The sequence below is a fragment of the Chelmon rostratus genome, chromosome 12, assembly GCF_017976325.1.
Source record: "Chelmon rostratus isolate fCheRos1 chromosome 12, fCheRos1.pri, whole genome shotgun sequence".
NCBI lineage: Eukaryota > Metazoa > Chordata > Actinopteri > Chaetodontiformes > Chaetodontidae > Chelmon > Chelmon rostratus.
The window spans coordinates 1,218,209-1,241,311 of record NC_055669.1 but is presented as its reverse complement, the minus strand read 5'-3'; the positions used below and the strand labels follow the sequence as shown (position 1 = coordinate 1,241,311).

The 23,103-nt window shown below is 41.4% G+C and overlaps 1 protein-coding gene across 1 annotated transcript; it reads right to left on the bottom strand.

Moving 5' to 3' along the window:
• Positions 1-6,883: 6,883 nt before the first annotated feature.
• gad3 (glutamate decarboxylase 3) lies at positions 6,884-19,814 on the bottom strand. Its single transcript, XM_041949977.1, has 16 exons — positions 19,677-19,814; positions 16,647-16,754; positions 16,361-16,467; positions 15,895-16,030; positions 15,318-15,408; positions 14,867-14,979; positions 14,061-14,176; positions 13,226-13,305; positions 12,856-12,910; positions 12,481-12,597; positions 12,210-12,274; positions 11,818-11,896; positions 10,813-10,962; positions 9,153-9,260; positions 8,539-8,628; positions 6,884-8,446 (listed from the first exon to the last, which is right to left on the bottom strand). Exons 1-16 carry the CDS (start codon positions 19,696-19,698, stop codon positions 8,273-8,275), a joined length of 1,611 nt encoding a protein of 536 aa, XP_041805911.1. The 5' UTR covers positions 19,699-19,814; the 3' UTR covers positions 6,884-8,272.
• Between the last annotated feature and the right edge of the window lie 3,289 nt (positions 19,815-23,103).

The following is a 23,103-nucleotide window of genomic DNA, read 5'->3' as shown; positions in this document are numbered from 1 at the left end:
AATGCAAAGTGCTGGAACAGTTGCAACAGCCATCCAGGCCAACAACATCAAGTTTAAAACTTCCAAATACTATTTGATGACTGAATTCACTTCTTAGAATTTTTTAAAGCGAGAGATCAGTAGATTTTGAAGCCTTTTTTAGTTGAGACGCTCCTGCATGTGTCTGTGGCTAGAGACTTAATAAACTGGTCAGGAGAGCTGGCTCTGTCCTGGACTGCCCTCTGGACACCACTGAGGATGTACTGTAGGTGAGAGGAGGATGCTAGCCAAGCTGACATCGATCATGGACAACCCCTCCCACCCCCTGCATGACACAGTGGGGGCCCTGAGCAGCTCCTTTAGTAACAGAGTGATGCATCCACCCTGTAACAAGGAATGCTACCGCACATCCTTCATTCCATCAGCTGTCAGATTATTCAACTCCAGCATCACCTAACATTAGACTGTGTTGATGTTGTTTGACAAATTAAACTCATATCCATACTTTTTGTGCAATATTACGTATTTCTTTTTACATTTTTTGCAATATTACATGTCATTTACTGTTTTGTATATATTCTTCTGTGCAATAGTAGTAACACTATTTATTATTATTTTTCATCTGAAGGCACCTTACATTGTTCTTTTTCCACAGCTACTGGGGCAATACATACTTTTACATATTTTTTTAATATATTTTTTCTACATATTTTTTTCTTTTATATAGTCAAATTTCATTTTGCTTGTTTAATATGTACATATACCGTATATAGTCTACTTTTTATTTTGTATTTAGTTTTTTTCGAATGTTCTCTACCTCTGCTGCTATTTTTCTTCCCGCTGCTATCAGATGCTGCCGTAATCCACAAATTTCCCCAGCTGGGGATAAATATAGTTGTATCTTATCTTATCTTATCTTATCTTATCGCTTGTTAGCCAGCTGGCCAGTCACACTCACAGGCTGGTCAGCTGAGTTGGTAAAGGTGTTATGTTGTTTGTGGTCTATCGACCTCACTGGACTAGAAGCCCAATCCTGTTACCTCGCCACGCCATGTATGATTTCTGAGTAGATCATGCAAATAGGTCATCACCAAAAATATTCATTTAAACCATTCATCCACCTCTCGCCCATTAGAATTACATTTATCTTAATCACCAGATACTTGTATAAACCATTACAAGGCACGTTACCAAAAGGTCAAACTGAAGGTAAAGTCTTCATTCTTCACTCATTCTGAACATGTTTACAGTGCCAATATTGACACTTAGATAATACAAGAACACAAACATACTTGACATCACAAGACTCCTGGACTGTACTATAAATCTCTACAGGAAAAAAAAAAAAAGATTTCCCTATTAGATATGAAGGCCCTCAAAGGCAAGGTGAAAATATCTCTCGCTTTTTCTAAGTTTATGTTCTTCTTCTGGACAACATAGAATAACTTAATAGTGTATTTGTGACCAATTTTAAGAATGAGAACCCCATGGTATATATTCTAGATTTAAACAATCCATGTTACGTTATGTTAAGTTCCTATCAATGACAGATGACAGATGATTGGTAGTTATAGATAAATTATCACCTCCAAATTTGTGTTGGTCGAATGAATGTTTGTGAAAGTTGAAATACAGAGAATAAAGAACTGTGTGCGTAACAAGAACAATGTGCAGGAATTAGCTAATTCTTCAGAGTAATTAGCGATTTTCTTTGTTTTTAATTACATATCTAAGCAGACTAATAAAATAAAGAATTTTAAATTGATTAATTCAATGTACAACCAAATCATGCTTTAAAAATGTCTGAATGTTGAGCTTTGAATCCACATGTTCCAGTGGTCACAACTTGACAGCTGGCTGTACTTGCTGGTCAGAGCGCCTGTCGCTGCTTCATGTGTGGGGCTTCATTACAATTCTATGTGACAACTCAACAATTACACGTGAAATTGATCACAAAAGGCAAACAAAAGAGATACATAGAAAAGAACAAAAAAGACAACAAAAAAGGATACAGAATAAAGCCAACTGTATATATGTACATTATATAAAAGAGTATAAAATGTCTGACATTGCAATAAAAATGTATTTGCCTGGTGAAACAGAAAGATGCTGGAGAGTTTTGGGAACAGGTTGGTTTACTGAAGAGGTGGAAACACTATGCCATTGAAAACATGTGCAGATAATTCAGACAAATGCTGTTGTTTTAAGAAGCAGAGCATTCAAGTGCATTCAAATGGAAGATTGAAGTGTGCAGTAGCGTTCAAAACAGCCTGCTGGCACCCTCATTCTATGACTGGAGTCTGTCTCCATCTAGTGTTGTGACGGCACAGTGACATTCAGTCTGCAGGAGGCCTCTGTGCTACTGAGTGGTGTCAAAACTCCCGATCAGCTGATGGTGCACACACTTGTCTGATCAGCAGCTACTTAAACTCAGGTGTGTCTGATGCTCGCTTTCAACCTCTTTGTGTGTTGCTCTGTGTTTTTAATCCAAGTTCTCAACAAGGTAAAGTGACTATTTTAACAGTCAGCATGGAAAATGCATGTAGAAGGCTTGGAGGCATGATTTTTGGGTGGTGGCAATAGCTTAATGAACTTTTTTGACCCAAATTGCAAAATAAATTCAGCCTTTGTTGATTCAGTTCAGGACTTTTGTTGAATCTTGTCTCATGTGTGACTACCAAGAAAACATGCACAATACCAGATCTGGGAGAGAGAAACGTAAATCAGATGCTGCCATTGATGTTTTTAGTCCCTCTGTGGTTTTCTTGCCCCAGCACGTCTGCTGTGAGAAGGTGTTTCGAGGCTGTAACAAGACGTAGTTGTGCTGCAAAAAATACTCAGAGCAACAAATGTAATTAGATCTGCTGGGGATAGTAGTCCCCCCAAAATTCACTGTTTCCTCCAGTTTGAGGAAGTTTTGACTAGTCTACCATCTACATTGCTAGCTGTTTTTGGAAATTACTGAACTTTATGTATTTGAGTTTTTTTTTTTCTTTGAAGATTTGTGTAGTTAGTGCATTAGTTTGGTTGTGGGGTCTGTGTTTCTAAAATCCTGGCTATAGTCCTGATTCCTTTCTTGATGTTGGTACATAATCAACTAGTTGGGGAGTCACTGTGATTGGGCAGAACTCAGCCAGCTGATTTCTAGCAATGTTGATCCTCTGCACACTTAAAGCGGAAACTGACCTTTAAATGAAGAATTGTACAATTACATTTGCCACATTGTTGACCCAGTGGAGGATGCAGTTATTTCTAAGAAACAGCTTTTATTCTGCAGTCATAATGTCTACGCTGTGTCGTGTTTTTTTTTTCCTAGCATGTGTTAGCATTGATCGCGATGTGCAGTAGGTTTTGTGTTTTCAGTATATTTTTGTCTTTCTGTGGTTTTGTGTGAACACAACAGGAACACTAAACAGAACATAAATCACCCCAGTGTGGATGCACAAGTGCCTAACAGTCTTCCCTCCTCCAGCCCTGTGTAGGTTGAATATGGCATCAGCAGCTGTTAACAGACCTCCACCAGCTCATCCTGGACTAAATGGTGGGAACCTGCACTCTCACCCTAACAGCGGTGTGCCAAACCCTGGACTGCAGGATCCCGGACCGCACGGTACCAGCCAGGACCCAGGACATCCATCCCATTTGCAACATCATGTCTCTGCTCGGCCAGTCTTCTACGTCCCTGCTCCGCCTCCACCCCCTTTCCTCCAGTATCAGTGGCCCATGCCCTTCTCCTATAATCCCTTTTCTGTCTTCCCAGGAATGGGTGAGTCTTGTTTCTTTCTTTGAAATTTTGGAGATTTTTTATTTCAAGTTGTAGACATTCCAGTGATTTCCCCTTTTCCATTGCCTTATCCAAGATGAAAGCTTAAAGGACCTTAATTCCTGAGTATTGTTTGTTTTTAAGAGTGTGATACAAGGGTGGTCATAATAACATGAACACCTGTACAAACCTTTTATCAAATATAATAGTCCTGAAAAACATAACATGTGAAACTTTTATTTGTAATATTTGTAGGCTATGGTATGGTCATGCCCCCCTTCCCTCCTCCCCCCTATATGGAGGCTCCAGCCTACGTTTTGCCCCACTCTCATATCCAACCAGTCGACTACAGGCGCTTGCTCCACCCCCAGGTCCATACTCCCAGTGTACCCTACCAGAACCCAAACCAGACCCGCAGAATCCGCCTACCTCATACTGTCCCTATTAGAGAGACTGTGAACTCTGCAGTCCAAACAGAACCCACACAGAGAGGCGGAGGCAGTTACAGTGATGGAAGCCCACCCATCAGATCTGATTCTGGGCATGGCACCACCTCAAACTCTCCAGCCTCCTCGAGCTCCGGCTCCCGAAAACAAGGCTCTGCTGAAGTTGAGAACTATACGTTACCCAGCAGTAATGTAAAAGAATTGCAGGTTAACATGACCTGCACAAATGGCACAGTCAAACACAGCTTTAACATCCAACATCCTACAGGAGCAAAGACTGTCCAAACATGCATCAGAGCAACTGTCCAAACACAAAAGTGCCATAAAGACAGTGCTGGTCAGATGAATGTTCCCCCTTACAGAAATGGTGACCGCAATATGTGGTCAGTGAGTTCTCCAGACAGTATGGTTCCTGTGTGTAGCTCCTCTCAACAAGAAGACGAGGTTGTCAGAGAGAGGCATATTTCTATTCCTGACATTCTGAGTTGGGGCGGTGACATGCAGCAGGCAACGATATTAAAAATGGCAGACAAGGTGCCACCTCAGACGGACCACCAGCTGCCATCTTATGAAACTGAAGTAGAGAAGGAAAAGTCTGTTTACCACAGTCAGACTGAGCCTAAGAATGGTCCAGTGGTGGCTCACAGTGCTGATGCTGAAAATATCGGAAGTTTTAAGGACAGCGAAACCATCTTCAAGATCCTCAAACTACCTTTTGCTCTACATGACCTTCACTCAGAGTCCAGAAGAGACAATGAGCCTGTGGGATTGATTGGCTCTGTAAGCAATCCCTGTAAGGTCCCTGAAGATGAACAAGAAAATGACAAAAAGACAAATCCACATGAAGACACTACAGAGATCATTCCCTATCAAATGTCTTTAAATAGCTCTCAGATGAAGAGAAAAATGAATGATTCTGTTTGGTCAGTGGAGTCTCTAGCTCCCTTTATCCCCACTAAAGAGCTACTGCATAAAGGCATGTTTGAGCCTGACATCATCATTGAGATGATGGAGGAAGCTGAAAACGGTGGACTGTCGACCCATGATGACAAACTAATTGTCAAATCTAGAAAAGGAAGGAGGCAGTCTCGCAGGTTTTCCTCTTGTGACTCTGTTCCAATGTCTGACAGCTGGCTGATCTTCAGTACCCCAGCTGAGAGGCTAAATCCATCATGCAAGCCAGAAATGGAGAGTGAATCTGATGCCTCTGAAATGATGGGTCCAAAGCAATGCCAGAGCATGGCTCCTTTAGAGGAGGATCCCTTAGTTTCCCCGACTCACCTGCAGAGTGAAATAATTTTATCTACCCCCACTGAAAAAAAGAATAGGTCTTCTGAACCAGAGGCTAATCAAAGCCCAAACCAGGAATCTCTCATTGGAAATGAGCAGCAGGGGGTAAGCCCATGCCCTCATGAGGAGGAAGAAACTCTTTTGAACTCTGTGGCAGGGGGGGAAATCTCATCTACAGGCCAGCTGACTCTCCAAAATGGAGAGGGCAAGGAGGATGAGGACGGAACATGTCAGCTGAGAAACGAGCAACTGTGTGTCCTGATGGCTGACCAGAGGACGACCGACGTGTGTCAGTCAAAGGGACATTTAGTAGACTGTGGTGTACAGTGTACTGTACTACAGGAGCTGGGGTATTCATTTGAGGATTTGAACAGCAGAACGGGGCCAAGCCGACGGCGTCCTTTTAATTGCTCAGGTGATCTGTTTCTTATTTCAACAATTCTAATCATGTGCTGTGCTATTTGCCTCTTGAGACAATAACTCTGCTGTTTTTTAACTGTTATCTGATAGAAAATAGCAAAGCACACGTTGGCCAGACTGATGGATTCCACGTGAATGGGCACATGCGGAAAAACCAAGAGAGGCATGGCCAGTGGAAGAACAGAGGTCAAGGTAAGGCAGGTAATCTAAAATGGATGGAGGTGAAGCAGCACCCCCACGCACATCACCCACAGCCAAGTCACCAAAACAAAATTTTGTTATTATACCTTTCTGCAAATGGAAATTTGCACGTTGTGCAAACGTTGTGATGTGTCATATCTGTGTTTACCATATGTTTCAAAGTGATGTAGTCCACATTACCAGAACATGTCTGAGCTGAGTCTTTCCTCATCCTGAGGAGAGACGTGATGGCTTGACGGTGAGGAGAGACAAGTTGTTATTGGCAACAAAAACATGTATTTTAAGCCGAATTTTACATTCAAACTTTTAAGTTTGAATGGAAAGAAATGTAAAGTTTCAACAAAGCCATAGTTTGTAGAAGCTTAATTTATTCTGGTGACTGGATTGCATCATTTCAATTTGGTGTGACCAAACACCAGCAAGACCACGAACAAAAAATCTATCCTTTATTCTGAACACATCTGCTTTGGGACAATAGTGCTTTAAATATCTTTGCAGAATTGGACACATTTGCTGTTCCAAATACACATGTGAAAATGCAAATGCAAAAACCAAAGCCAGAAAATGTGTCCACTGAAACTGCATAGTCAACTGTGAGGTTGTGGTTCATTCAATTTTATTGACAGTGACCAAACATCAGATTTGGATTTAAAATGCTGCTCAGTTCTGACTAGTGCACACAAGTTCACCTTTTTTTCCCCAACTGAACCCCAGCCCAAACCCCACCACTTACAGTAAGAACCTGATTGACAGAACCCGTTTTCAGGGACTTTTAAGGACAACCATCTCTTTGTCAACAGAAAGGGAGAGCACCCAGCAGGGAGCCTTCAATGGTTACTATGGCAAACGAGGAAAATCAAAAGGTGAGAATCAGTGTTAACTAGATTAGGTCAGGTTGGATCACGGTTTTTCGATTTTGGTGCAGATCAAATAAGCTGATAACAAATTGCCGCTAAATAATGAATACTCTATTATTTTGTTCTACCTAGGTAGGCAATGAAATGTCACTACAGGACACGTATGTTTTAATTCTGCAAGACGCTTGCCATTTGTACCTGCTTTTCAGTTTGGACTGATAGTCCTGATTCTTTGCACCAGAAAGCACGACCATGACCAGTTTAGTGCAGCTAGTGATTGCATTATTTTAAAGGTGTGCATTGCTGCCTGCAGTGGTTTTTCTCTTTGTTGTTAATATTACGATCAGCTGGCATTGTGCACTCTCATACACGGTGGCTTTTCTTAAGGACAGTGCTACCAGGTTTTATTCTATTGGACACAGTTTTCTAACCTTGCATAATGTCTTCATGATTTAACAGATGAAAACAGCATTTCTTTGCCTTAATACATGTTGTTGCTGCTTCCAGGTGGAAATGGAAGGAACCCAAGATACTGAACACTGACTACAATCTACAAGACAGCACTTGGTTTTAAAGAATAAATTTAATATTAAAATGTATTTAAATTTAAAAATGTATTCCTATATTTCAATAAATTTCTATATACATCATAAATAATTTTTCTTGATGTTATTAAACATGGTTTAAGATACTGACACCAAATTGTGGGTTTTAATCTTAGAATTTTCCCCACAGGTTTAGAGCAAACAGCTAATGTCACAATTATTGTTTGTACTTTTTGAAATGTAAGTGCCAACTGAGTAAAGGGAAGCAAAATGTATATTAAGCAAATTTTAATATAGCAGTATTGCACAGTGACGGCTGATGATGGTTTCAGAAACCAGTTCCCAAGGTGATCAAATATAGTCTACATTATCTGAAAAGACACTGCATACACACCGCATACAATTCAAGGTATTTACAGATATATTCAATTGAGATGCCCAGAGAACCTGAAAATAACAATAGATAGAACAAACACCGTAGATTAGAGGGGAAAGGCCAATTACCGAGTAAGACGTCCACTCTGCCTCTTCTGAAAAACCTGTTTAACTTTGGGGAAAAAGGTTCCCTTTATGCCATGAAAATGACCGAAAGGTGTGATGTTAAACAGAGGCTGAGGAGCATAGCTGGAAGTAACTGTCAAAAGCCAGTGCACCCAGGCTGGGTACAATGTCGGCTACTGGCACTGGCAGTAAAACAGTGGTCAAAGTCAGATGCACTCATTTCCTTCAAAATGACATGAACTGGGGTGAAACCAAGCAATCCATCAGAGGTCACAGGTCATGGCCCAGCCAGACGATCTCATCCAGCAGGAAGTCGATGTCTTCTTGCTGCGTGGCAGGATTCGACAACACACACCTGAAGAAATTGACTTTGGCTCCCAAAGGCTGATAGCCAATCAGAACAGACCCCTTCTCCATCATCCTGCCTTTGATCCGAGGAGCCACCTGCAGAGACGTGGAGAGAATATCACCGTCAAATATAAGCCAGGCCAGTACTGAATTAGTCCAGAGGAACCATTTTGATGCTCTCTGCTGACCTGATGGAGTCGTGTGTCTCTGTCAGGTCCAAGTGGCAGGCCTCTCAGACTTGGGGGGGTGTACCAGAAACACACATTGCAGTGCTCTGGCTGTGTAAGAGGTGGAGGACACATGCCCAGTCAAAATTGATGGAAACATAAAGAGGTGAATTAAAAGTAACTACAATCTTAACTCGAAACTGAACTAGAACAATAAACTAGGATACAACAATAGTCCTGTACATGGTTAGTGCAAGAAGTTTAATGTGCTGTTTAAGGGCTAAATGCATCTGTCTTGGTTATCTAGGCATCTACAGCAGTTTAAAATCAGGCTAAATTGGGTTGAAAAGTGAAAGCTTTTTAGATGTCTAGGATAAAAATTGCAATGATTAAATGTGACTAAAATACTGTTGAGATAATGGTTAATCAACCTAGACAATCAATTGATCTTGGTTATAAACTATATGTCTTAATTCAACCACTTCAATGTGATGTAGCTGATTATTAGCTGATTTAATAATCTCTGACTCCACTGGAACACTGTCAAGATTTCTTATTTTATAATGACAAAACAATCTAAACATGAAACAGTGTGATCAAAAAAAAATCATTTTCCCCACGAAAACCGGCCTTACTTTGTTTTTGAAGACCAGCTCAAACCCTGCCCTCCTCTGCAGCTCATCGTACAGGTACTCAGCATTCTCCAGGCATTTGTTGACCTGAGCTCCAAAACCCTCTGAGCCCTGACAGAGCGAGACAGCAAGTTAAAAAGACATAGAGACATCATGCAGTCTTACAAAGGGGGGAGATGGAGACAAAAAAGTGAATCATGAAGAAACTGAAAGCAAACAGACCCCAATAATTTAAAAAGTAATGTCACTTAGTAGGCAGACATACACACCAAACTGTATGTCTCGGTCAGTCAATACTCACAGGTCAACTTAATTTAAAAGTAAATTAGGTTGTTATTGTAAGTAAGTCACCCAGTAGAATATATCACATGACTGACATTAAATTCTTATCTCTTACACTGTTCGGTGCCAAATCAACATCTCTCATACACAATGAAAGCAGTGTATTCTGGGTGCTGTCTGTTCAGTTTGTCATCTTCTTTGCTGTTGTTTGTTTGGGGCAGCAGCATCAGAGCCAGCGACACCAACAGACTTCATAAGATCATCAAGAAGGCTGGCTCTGTACTTGGACTCAGACTTGAGTCTTTTGAGACTGTGGTGGAGAGGAGGACGCTGAATAAACTGTTATCCATCATGGACAATGATCAGCACCCTCTCCATCACACAGTGGACAGACAGCGGAGCACCTTCTCCTACAGGCTGCTACAGCTCCACTATCGAAGGGACAGATACAGGAAATCTTTTTTACTTTTTTTTTACTGCTTGTTATTTCGATATTTTATTATATATAGTTTGTTCTTACAGTCACGGTACACTTTATCTTCACTGCCATTTGCTTTTGATATTCTTATTTTGATATTCATTATGCATTTGATATTCTTTTTTGTGCAATACTTTTACTACTGTTTACTATTTGGCTATTTTATTGTTATGTATATAATCTTTTTACTGCTCGCTATTTTCATATTTTATTATGTATAGTTTGTTCTTTATAGTCTTATTTTCACTTATTTCACTGTGTAATGCTGCTGCTGCACTGCAATTTCCCAGCCTGGTATAAATAAAGTATATCTATCTATCTATCTATCTATCTATCTATCTATCTATCTATCTATCTATCTATCTATCTATCTATCTATCCATCCATCCATCCATCCATCCATCCATCCATCCATCCATCCATCCATCCATCCATCCATCCATCCATCCATCCAGTGGAGTGGACCTGCTGACTCAGGAAATGTTAGCCTGGACTGTGGTGACATATACATTTTAAAGGAAATACAAAGAGCTGGTTTATTTGGTATTCACTGCACCCAACCATAGCTTGAAATTATTTTACATTCCTTCTTTGAACAATGTACTCAGCCTGTTCAACCTTTTCCAGATGACATGGAACGACACCAGGATGTCATCAGAGTCCATCAGTTCCGATCATGCATTGTATACATATTTATGTTAACTGAGGCCTAAACCACCGTCTCTTTCTGTAGATGAATTGAATGTGAATGAATGTAGATACATTAACAGAAAGGTTCCTGCTTCAAAGAATAGATTCAGTCTTACTTAAAGTAAAGCATGCACTCTGTCAGATTCAGAGGGAAGAGTGAAAAGAATATTAATCTTCTCACACTGGGGTTACACTGATACTGTGCATGATTACCTTTGCCTTCCACATGAGCCAAAGTTTAAAGGCATCCACGTGTCGGCCACATTGGATGCTCTTATCCCCAGTGTCATAGCTCACGTCATAGGATTTGTCTTTCTGGAAAAGGTACTCAGCCCCCAACTCGTTACATTCCTTTAAGAGACCCTGCAGAGGAGAGGATACACACAAGATACAGCTGGAGATGATCCATGAAGAACCTTTAGAGACAACCTTCAGAGATACACAAAGAGTTACTTTGCTTGCTGTGAAATATTGTGGTAAATAACTGTTTTTAGAGACATCTTAGAGATATCAGTGGACTCACTCAGACTGTGTGGCAGTTAGAGCCAGGTTATTTAAAAGAGAAGAAGTTCTCTATGTTATCATTTGTTATCCTGTAGCTTCATCATAGATATAAGACGGGTTCAGGATGCTTGTGATATTCTTTGTGATGAACAGCGTTACTGTAATGTAGCCCAAATGTATTGCCACCAGAATAATGTTTCCATCATACATACACATATTACCTGTATACATATTGTTTTTCGGTTCTGTTTAAACTCATGTACTCAATTCAAAGCATTTACAACAACAGCATTTGGTGTAAAAGTCCTGAACTTTATGTGCGAACCACCTCTCACCTGCCTTCAGTTTATGAATGTTACACTTCTTGGATCGGACAAAACAGTGAATTTTACAGAAACCCTCTGAGGTGAAGGATAAACACTCAACAGCCACAATAGACCATGATTGAACTAGATTTTGTGGTTTTCCATCTAAGGTTTGTTGAAACATTTTACTCTGAAGAAATGTCCTCCACCTCATGGTGGCGCAAAGGGAAAGTCAGAGGATGACAGATGTCATTAGGATTTATGCTCTGGACACCTAAGTGTCCATAAAAAGTTTTCTGCCAATCGATCTAATCGCTGTTGAAACATTTGAAGTGGTGGACTAATCGAGAGATGGACTCACATTGCCATTGCATAATGTATATTCAAGTTGAAGGGGATCGTTTCTTACTCTCTTCTTGACCAGTATGACAGAGCACTGCAGAGGGACGCCCATCATCTTATGAGGATTCCATGTTACAGACCAGGCTCTGGAAAACAATCAATGCAAATTTAACTATTTCATTCTGACCTTAGACCTGCTGCTAACCACACAAAACAGCATCTGAGCATCCATCCATCCATCCATCCATCCATGGACAAGCACACACACACAAACAGATATTTAGCTTAGAAATATCTCTACAGTTGGATTCGATGCTTGCTTACTGTCAAGATGGCAACATGCTTTGCTTTATTAGGCTGAAGTCACAGTGAGTTGTAGTGGAGTGTAGTGGTGAGAAATGACAGAGGAGACACAGACATGCTGTGTGAAGTGGTCAGGGTGTGTGTTGATGCAGTTACCGTTCAATGCCCTGTAGTTTCATCCTGTGTCTGTCCGACATCAGCAGGCCTCCACCCCACGCTGCCTGAATTCAGAAACACAAAGTACTCACTAAACACAGAGATTCAGTGAAGTGCTACATTCTGGCTGTATCAGAATAACGTGCGTGTGTGTGAGTGTGGCACTAGTTACATGATCCAGTCAGATACAGATGTTTGCTATATGTCCTCATTTCATTTACATGATGATCTCAGTGATAAAGAGGGAGAGAGAGAGAACGAGGAACCTCACATCAACATGCATCCACAGTGTGTGGCGATGGCAGATGTCTGCGATGGCGCTGAGAGGATCGAAGGCTCCGTACACTGTGGTGCCTGCTGTCGCACTCACGTAGAATGGAACCAAACCCTGGGAGACAGAACTGAGGTTGTCCTTAACATGTGCATGCACCGTTTTCTACACTGCAGCTGTCTGCACACAATCAACTGTGACAATATCACACATAGGGGCAACACATTTGAATAAAATTTTAGTGACAGAGCAGAAGTTTTAAGTGTTTCTGAATGCTAAGAGACTGGGGACACTTTGAACACATTGAATATTTTCTCGTAACACCTGTACATCCTGGAAGATGATTTGTAACATTGTTTTGCTTTTCCTTCATACCTTTTCTTCAGCTGTGATAATGGAAGACTCGAGTTCAGCAGGAATCATTTTCCCTCTTGAAGAAAGTATAGACAAAGACAATAGACATGTAGTATAGACAAAGGGTCAGTAAACAGTAGCTGACTGTTTTTCTTTATTACACTGCATATAAGGCATGACAACTTGTCATGCCCCTGACACCAACCTACAATCTGCACAATCATTACGAAGAATTTTCTAAATACCTGTTTTTACTAGCCCACGTGCAAGGAAAACGTTCCCCAGAACACACACACAGACACATAGAAAGCTGCAACAGGTGAGCAAACACTTCTTTTGTCATGACTTTTAACCAACACATGTTTATTTAGTGACTTAGTAACTTACTCACCTTTCATCGCATTTCACTATGACCACATTCTCAGTGCCCATCCCCAGCACGGCTGCAGATCTCTTCACTGAATAGTGACTCTGAGAGGGTGATAAGACAGCTATTCATCTCCATTTGTCTCACTTCAATGACACTACAAACAGGTACACAGTTCATTCAGCTGAAAGAAGTGGCTGCATTGTTTGGTTCTAAGAAGAAGACCTTCCCAGGTGCACGTGTCGAGTGAAACTGAATACAGCCAGCATCAGTGTGACTCAGTGTGATGGGACAATACTTTGAAGAGAACAATAAGTGGACCTTGATTGAGGACTTTTTTGTTGAACTACAACGTCCTAACAGAAGAATGATCTTTGATGCTTGATTTATAAGACAAAAGTCCTTAAAGTACTGTGGATGAAGCCATTACATAAGACAAACTGAAAAGTCTGCAGACCATGGCTCAGATTTCCAGCGTACTCACTGTCAGACATCAGAACACACATGGTAACACATACTGTAGGTTAGGCACTTTTTCTATACTTTTTAATGGCTCACTTTTAGAATTTCCCAGTTTTCTGTGTTGCCAGTCAAATGTGTCTCACAGTGTAGAAGATAAAATGTAAAATTTGTCTGAATCGGCTCTAGATTGCAGGTGGCAGGACTAGTAAGGTCGCCCAGTCAGGAAACATGTGCCTGTGCAGTCATCCTAAGATGGGGGAAGCGAGTGGACCTTTATATTCTTCTTACTTATTTACTTATTTTTTGTGTGGAACCATCTACTGGTCAAAGAATGGCAAAATCAGAAAACTCCTGAAGTCCCCTAGAGAGTACTGGTTAATGTGTTTGGTTTGATTACGTGTGCTGAAGTGAAGAGGGCCAGCTGAGGCAGAGCTCCCATCCCTCTGGTCTTCACCTCTGGGTAGAAGTGGTGTCTGGCCACCAGGATGCTGTACAGGTTGGATATTGTGCCTCCTTCAGAAAACAGAGTGCTCGGTTTGTAGACAAGTAGCAACCACACTCTACTGTGCTCTGCCTCTGTTCTTTTATTTCTTGTTGTTTCACTTCCATACTCTAACAAATATCCTAACACTAGAAACCATGTAGTATCAACTATGTTGATAATCAAAGCATTAGTCAGATAAGTCGAGTTTAGTTTCAACAACTATATCCCACCACTGAACTTTGACAACAGATTGGTTTTCTACATGAACAGCACACACACACACACACACACACTGTAGACGCCTGTTTTTTGGCATTATGTGCAGCACTTTTTTTGTTTGTTTGTTTTTGTTGCCATAGAGAGCACAGCTTATTGTTTGTTGTCTGTCTGTTTGACGGACAGTTTTATTGACCAGTGAGATAGCACTAACTTGGAATGAACTTGGTTCAATGTTAAAAAAAAAATGCTTGGATGTAGTAAACTACTTTTGCCATGCTGCTGTAGCTTAGCTTGCCACATTTCTCTGGAGGCTAGTTCAGTGAAGCGAAGCCTCATTTAATGTAGACTAACTGCTAGCTTAGCTCTCTACACTTTCCAATGAACTTGCACAACATTTTGCATCTACAGATGTTCAGTATTACTTTTAACAGCTTTTGTCAAAATGACAGTTCAAACTGTTCATCCATTCATTTCTGCTGTACTTTCCCAGCATGTATTACCCGGACAGAAGATTCCGTCTCCCTCATCGTCAGACCATCCCACAATGCTTTGCATCTTCCTCAGCAGGACCTCCTCCATGAGGATGAAAACAGGGGACACTTCATATGTAAACCTGACAAAGAAATTCGGTATCATATTACATTATATTGTAATGACAAAGTCCATGTTCTAATGTCTCTGGCTACCACACTGACAGAGCACACAGAGCATGTGCAACAACAACAGGAAAAACATTAGTGAACATTTCACTTCACCTGTGGACCAAACAGAATATATAGCACACAATACGGCACACTGAGGACTTCCTTCCCACTTTTTCTTTGCCATCAACTCTGCCACAGTCAAATGGTCTGTAATAAATGTGACTGTTTCGAACAGAACTGGAGTGTTAAGTATAGTACTTGGGTAATCAGGCTTCATTACTTTCCACTACTGGTGATGAGATCTTACATGTTGGTGTTGGCTGTGGAGGTCAGCCACTCGCCAGCGACACCAATCACATCCAGACCTGAAGACAGCTGATTGAAGAAACGGGGGTGACCTGGAAAGACAGAGGTCATAAGTCAACTTAAAGCAACTAGTTAAAAGAGACAGAGGTTGCAAGGGCCTCGTGCTTTTTAAAGGACACGCAGTGCAGGGTTTGTATGTTGTCTGTCCTGTCTGTCTGCTGACACTATAGATCACTTAAAAAAATGATTGATGTGTGTGGCCCAAGTCCAGAGTCCAGATTTTACGCAAATGCAGGCGTTTGACAACATGTTTAGATTCACTTTTAATCTGACTAAACTATGTGAAATGAAAGATTGATCTGCAAAGACACTGAAAGATGATTCCTCACAGTGCTGCTGTATTAAAATGCACTGACATGACATCACTTATGGTAGATGATAAGTGGGCACTTTCATTATGCAGCTGCAACAGTCGGACAGAGGCTCTTATTCTGTGTAACTGGAGCTTTCAGTGATTCATCCACACACACACACTCACACACACACACACACACACATACACACACACACACACATACCTGTATTGACACCATATTTGAGTGTATCTCTACAGTCCACGAGTAACTGCTCCAGGGTTTCGGGTTGGTCCGGCAGCTCCACACTGAAGCCTTCCAGTCCCTCCATCAGCTGGTGAGGATGGTGGAAGTCCAGGACCTAAAACACAGGGAGCAATATTTTTAAATATGTCCTTTTCTGTGCTTCATATTGTACATATTCCTAAACATTCAATACATATTTTTCTCTATTTCCTCTTCTTTTCCGTCAGAAGTGTTCACCGAGCCAAAATAATGACTTCTGGAAGTATGTCATCTCCTAATGAAAAGCCCCTTCACGTGTATGCTTTATCATGTATTCACTTACTATTTCCAGACTGGCATTATTTCCTGGAGGATGTCATTGTGTTGCAGCACTGTACAGGATTCAAACACAGTACTGTAGTCCTACATGAACTTGTTTGTACTGTTGATAGAAACAGTTGAGTACCTTGGAGCTCCTCTGACTTGACTTGCAGATATAACTCAACAAGATGTTAACCAGCTCCTGCAGAAACCCTCTGGTCATCTCCTCACCGCCTGAGGCTGGAAGCAAGTCTGCACACATACAAACAGACACACACACGCACACACACACACACACACATGCTTAATATGATGAATTTGCAGCTAAAGACTATGTTGTCCATCGGCCACAGATGCCTCCTGTCCTGACTGCACCTCAGACCGTCAGGAGGACCACACCTGGCGTGACTATGGACGACCTGAGCTCTCACCTTTGCTGTAGATGCTGCTGAAGTCAGCAGGCGCTTGTCTGCAGTCTCTGACTGCTGCTGAGTCCTCCTCCAGCGTGTCCCTCACAGCTGATTTATCAATGATTTTGTCTAGAAGTACAAAACATGCAGTTTGTTAACTAATGAGCTAAGTCTCAGCTAAGTCTGCGGAAACATTCATAGCTGATCTAAGTGAAAGGCTTCAGTAGTTACCTGCTCAGTCTGTGAGCATTGTACTGCAGATGGTGAGATAAACCACCTGTACAGACATCACACTAGATGCTCCTTCATCTTTACTTCATTTTAAATGCATGGAGGCTCATTGTTCTATACCTGACTGCCATCATAGTGTGTTACCAGCTGTCTCTGACTTTCATCTTGTTTCCATTCAAACGCAACAATGAATATGTTGGCCAGGAGAGACAGAAAAAAGAAATGAACAGCAGAGGAACTCATGGGCACCTACCACTCCCCAGCTCTGCAAATAACAAGAATAATCAGTTTTTGCCATTTTATGTGACATTTTTCTCTCTTCTACTTCCTTTGCATGGTTTGCAACTTCATACGGATTTCTTAACCGAGGAGCAACAATGAATTTCTTTTTAGTGTAGTTGAGCAAGACCATCATGGGTGGAAAACAATGTCAAGTCCCCAACATTATGCCAAGAATGTAATCGCCAGAGGAAGCTGAGCCAAGAAATGTGGGATGTATCCACAGAGCTCTGCTGGAAGTTCTTTTCATGGAAGATTTTTTTTTTTTTTTTGGGGGGGGGGTTGTTTGTTTGCTTGTTTTTGTTGTCATTCTAAGCAAATCGACATTAAGCATTTTCACTAGCTGAGTCAGCCTCTGCAGAGGAACAGAGATATTAACAAAATACATCAGATACAGTATCGGCTCAGACCTGGTCCTGTGAAGGGATCTGAAACCCAGCACAGTGATCTCTACTATTACGTTCCATCGTTCAGTAATATGACAGGGATCTTAAACCAAACACTTTCAGTGCAATGGTACACTTTTTTTAGGACTTTTGCTTTTTGCAAATTTTAAACCAAGGTCTGGCATGATTGTTTGTGTTTAGATGCAGATGTGTTCGATAAAAAAAGGGTTTTTTTTTTACAAATATTTTATATTTTGTACGAATATTCCTCAATGGATGGAATCAAAAAAGTGTCATTTTTGGTAAAGAAACTGCTCTTCAGTAAAACTTGTATGCCTAAAGACTTCCCTCTTGGTCTTTGGTCTTTGCACATCAACTGTCTCAGTCTGCACTCACACACTCAGTGACACAGCTACTCCTACACAGTGGTGGCCTGTTATTAGGTCAGCTGCTGACCACTATTTTCATTGTGAATTAATCTTTTTTTCAATAAATCAACTCCAACCCTGATTTCAATACAGCTTGGACGGCGTGTAATATAAAACAGAATGAGACAACTTGCTAATCCTTCTTGGCAGACTGAAGAGAGAGGTTTTACTTCATCAGCTTCAGTGATTTTTGTAAATGCAAGCAAGGTAATGTTCATATCAGCCAGGACAAAGTGCTTTGAATCATCATAGCTGGATTTCAAATAATAATGAGAATAATCATCTCTCACACCCATAGGTGCAGGGGGTTGATAAAACTCAATAACTAGAACATTCCCAGTATTACTTTCTCAGACAAACACTTATAGCCAAGAACTCAATAGATTTCAGCGTGAATACAAAAGTAACAACAGAGACAAATTAACAGTTATCACAAAAATGGCAACGCGGCCTCCCTTAACGTGCCGATCAAATTAAAAAAAATATAATAATCAAGACAAAAGATTTTAACTTCGTTTGACAACCACGTTTCAGAGAATATGCAAACGCAGAGGTAACATTAACATTGACCATTTTGCGTGCTGAAATCAACATTTCAACTTTCCTCCCAATTCAAGTCCAAATACTGCACAGCTCTGACAGCCTGGTGGGAAGTCAATATACCCCTGTTTGACATAACCCTGACCTCCAACTCCACAGCATCCCGGGCACCAAAAGGTATCACACACCCTCACCATCTTTTCCACAGCAATCACTCCATAGACTTCAAACACCTTATACAGAAGCATGGCACTGAGAGACAGTGCAAACACAAAGCACAATGGGCACAACAGATAATTATTTTCACACACTCTCGGCCTGCCAACCGGTTCACTCTTTTTGGGACTCTGTAACACAAACACTCTCCACCATCCTGGACTGCAGAATCTCTCCATCCCGACAGGTTGGAGACTCAAAAATCAATGTGCCAAATAATAACAACTTCCTTATTAACATTACTGTTGCCAAGTAAACAATTCTCCTTACCTGGAAATCAAAAAAATCAATACAATAATAATACCTTCTTTCACATCTATGGAGAAAATCACCGGCTTCAATAAGAACCACATCACAGTGTTTGCAGAGAGATGGTCTCCATTGTTGTCCTGGTTGGGGCTGGGCTAGTGCACATCCTCACACACATCTTATTGTATACACACATCGTATTGTATACACACACGCATTGCACATTGTACTCATACTCACACACACATCTACACACACACAGTCACACACACAACTGCACAAACACCCCCTCCCCCATTCCTTTCTATCTATCTATCTATCTATCTATCTATCTATCTATCTATCTATCTATCTATCTATCTATCTGTCTGTCTGTCTGTCTGTCTGTCTGTCTGTTTGTCTGTCTGTCTGTCTGTCTGTCCCTCTCTCTATCAAGGGGACATTAAGGGTATTAGTGTCAGGAATTTAATTTCTTAGATATTTTGCAACTTTAACTCAACTTTAACGGTAAGTCTCAAACTAAATTTGGCCAACAGCGTTTATCCACGCGTTTTTAATACTTCATCATTTTTAGGTATGCTTTCAAACAGCAGAGCTGTTATGCACTGCACAGTTAATCTAAATGCTGCACTGTACAGTTGGATCGATCATTTCTAGTTCATTCAAGTTCCAGCTTTACTCACATATTGTATCGAGTGTCATCAAATGAATCAATGACTCACCTGGCAGTTGTAACAAATCCATGGCAATGCAAATCAATATCGGTTCTTCTAAGATGTTTTAGAGCAATCCAGTCCCCCAAAAATATTTCACTGAATCATCTTTTGCTGAAAATGCTCTTTGTGGAGAAACCTGTCAGCCTGAAGTCTGTGAGAGTAATTCATCCAACCTGAGGAGAGCTGAGTCTCCCCTCCTTTTCTGTTTTTTTATACTCCCTGTGTTTTCCCTCCCTTTTGTCTCTTGTCTGTCTCTCCCCATGTCTGTGTAGTGAGTGGCATCACCCCAGGGCGGGGTCGACAGGTCGGGCCAGCCTCTCCCCTGATTGAGCACGTGCGCACACACACACACACACACACACACACACACACGCACACGCACACACACACACACACAAACCATATGTCTTCACAGTATAAGTATCTACCAGTATTTGTCGAATCACCTGTCCACCAGTGTGGTAAAGACAAAGACCTCCGTGTGCCTAGTTACTCAGTATGTTTGTATTTCCTTTGTGCTCAGTTGTCTTACCCTCTCCTGTGTGATTCCTGTCACCAGCTCTTGTTTGTGCCCTGCCTGTCTGCTCTCTGATGAGACCTTGGTGGAAAACCTGCTACTCTAAACCTTGTTTGGATCCTGTCTGTCTGTGCTCCTCATGGACACTTTGGATCATCCTCCTCCACTTTAGGACCTCATCTGGACCTGTTTTGGCTGCCAAAGCTGAAGACTCAGATCTGGAGCTTTTGGACTGTGCACCAAATTCTGTGTTGGTCTGCTTGTGTCCTGTTTCCTGTGTCAGAAACTGGCATCAGAGTCTGTTAAAGGCCCAATAAACATAACAGTACGAATCGATAGAAATCACGGACATCCATGCACAATAGCAAGGCGTATGGAACCACTTAAAGACTGGACCTAAAGTTTCTCCTTCTGTTTCAGCTGCTCCATCGCCTAACATACAACTCCCAGCACAACCAACCGCCACTCCAGTACAACCTGTAATCATACCATCGAGCCTGAGACATTCTTGGGGCAGTTTGGTGTCAGGAGTTTTTACTCCAATGTAAGATGTTGGTTCAACAGAAACCCTTAACGTTTCTCTCTGAAATATCATTATTATGTTTTTGGACTGTTGACAGGTTTGGTTTTAAAGTGGGCTGAGGAGACTGGCATAGTCTGAGGGTTGGAGTGTGTTTGCAATCTACACCATTTCATGTACAAACCTCCTCTAGTCTGTATCTCCCCCAGATCTGTCCGGTGTCCCTAAGGACATAACCTTAAAGGAGGTGTTCAGCAAAGAACTGGCCATCTCCTTGCCGCCTCATCGCCCACACAATTGTGCCATCGATCTGCTTCCTGGAGCTCCCCTTCCTACCAGTTGGCTATACAGCCTGAAGAGTAAGACTATGGAAACCTACATCATTCACCCAGCCTCCTCTCCTGTTGGTGCTGGGTTTTTTTTTTGTCTCGAAGACAGACTACTCCCTCAGACCATGCATAGATTTCAGGGGTCTCAAAGCTATCACAGTAAAAAATAAATACCAGCTACCCTTAATCTCATCTGCATTTAAGTCACTGCAGGGAGCCACCGTCATCTCTAAACTCTTCCTTCGTAATGCATACCATGTGGTTCAAGTCCGACAGGAGGATGAACGGGAGACAGTGTTCAACCCCTAGGACAATTCAAGTATCTTGTCATGCCCTCTGGATTTACCAGCGCTCCGGCGGTATTCCAAAACCCAGTGAATGACGTCCTGCGAGATTACATCAACAGCTTTGTCTTTGTTTACCTGGATGATGATCTTCTCCAGGAACCAGGAGGAACATACTCAACATGTGTGGCAGGTGCTTCAGAGACTATTAGAGAACCAGTTATTTGTGAAAGCTGAAAAATGTGACTTCCACTCCTGCTCAGTCTCCTTTCTGGGTTTGGTGACAGCTAACAGCCAAGTAAAAGCAGAACCAGAGAAGATCAGGGCGGTGGAGGAATGGCCAACCCCCATGACCCACAAGCATCTGCAACTTCTTCTGGGCTTCGCAAACTTTCACTGCTGTTTCATCAGGGTCTATCGTCACCGCAGAGTCTCCTCAGGTCAGAAAGTTTGGCTCTCTCTTTACAACACATCCCTCTTAAGACTGACTCTAGGAAACTCTCCCCCGCTTTCTGGGTATTTCTTGTAAATTCTGTAATCAATCCCATGGCCATCAAACTAAGACTTCCATCATGAGAATCCATCTGGTATTCCATGTATCACAACTCAAACCTGTCACCTCCAGCCAGCTGTGGACTGTGCACCATTAAACTCTTCCTGTGTTATTTATGTGCTTTTGTTTCCTGTTTCTTCTGTCAGAAAGCGGCGTTAGAGTCTGTTATAACCCCAATAAACAGAACATAAAGCAAGGACACCTGCTTGATGCTTTAGTCATACAACATGACTCCATGTAGAGCATCGTGTTTTGCTCCATCACAGTAATAAAGGGTAGGTTCACCTGAAAAGAAACAAACAACAAATTTGCTCACTTCCCTGCAGTGGTATCTAGCAATGCATGAAGTCTTGGTTTTATTTGACTAGTCTCTGAGGAATCCCTCTCTGAGATTTCTGCCTCCACCCCAATAAAATGAATGTGAATGGTATTTTGTTGGTAGATTTTACAACATTGAAAATTCAGCTAAAGTGGTTATAATCTATTCTCTATATTATTTTACATTAAGATTTTTTTATTTCAAAGCTGTAAAAAAAAGTCCAAAAGGATGTAGTTTTACACAGCATCCGAAATCAAGGTTGTATTACTGATATTTTTAACTGTTGGTCGAGTCAAAACAACTTTTTTGCTTTCACAAGACTATCCAGCTCACATAAGTGTGCTATGGTGTTTACCCTCCAACGATGCTCTGATAATTGAATTTGGTTGATTGCACAAGACGTTTTGAGATCAAAGCATTACGCCTTTCTTAAACATACAAACATACAAATCCATTTATTAATTTAATTTGAACACTGTGTGTTTTTGATATACAGTCATGTTCAGCCTTTAATACTGTGAAACTCTTTGAACGCTTGTTCTGAAAGTGACGGCGACACATATTACTCATGACAGAAAAACACTCATCAACATCAGAAAGGAAATGCGGGGACTGGATTTAGGGCAGCCAACCATGAGATGATCACTAACCACAACATTTCTCGACCACCCAGTCAGTGCAAACACCACAGCAAGCGGTGAGAGCTCCAGGTAGAGAGGTAAGAGAGCCGGAATAAGATAAAATAACCTATCTTGGACTGAAGAATATTCTTCTGCCCAACTTACTTCTACCAAATGTCCAGTCATAGAAAAATTAAATGGACGAAATGGACAGGGAAATGGACTAGGGAAATCAGAGACTGTTGTGGACTAAATTTTAACAGAGACCTGGCTGCAAAACATAATGCAGAC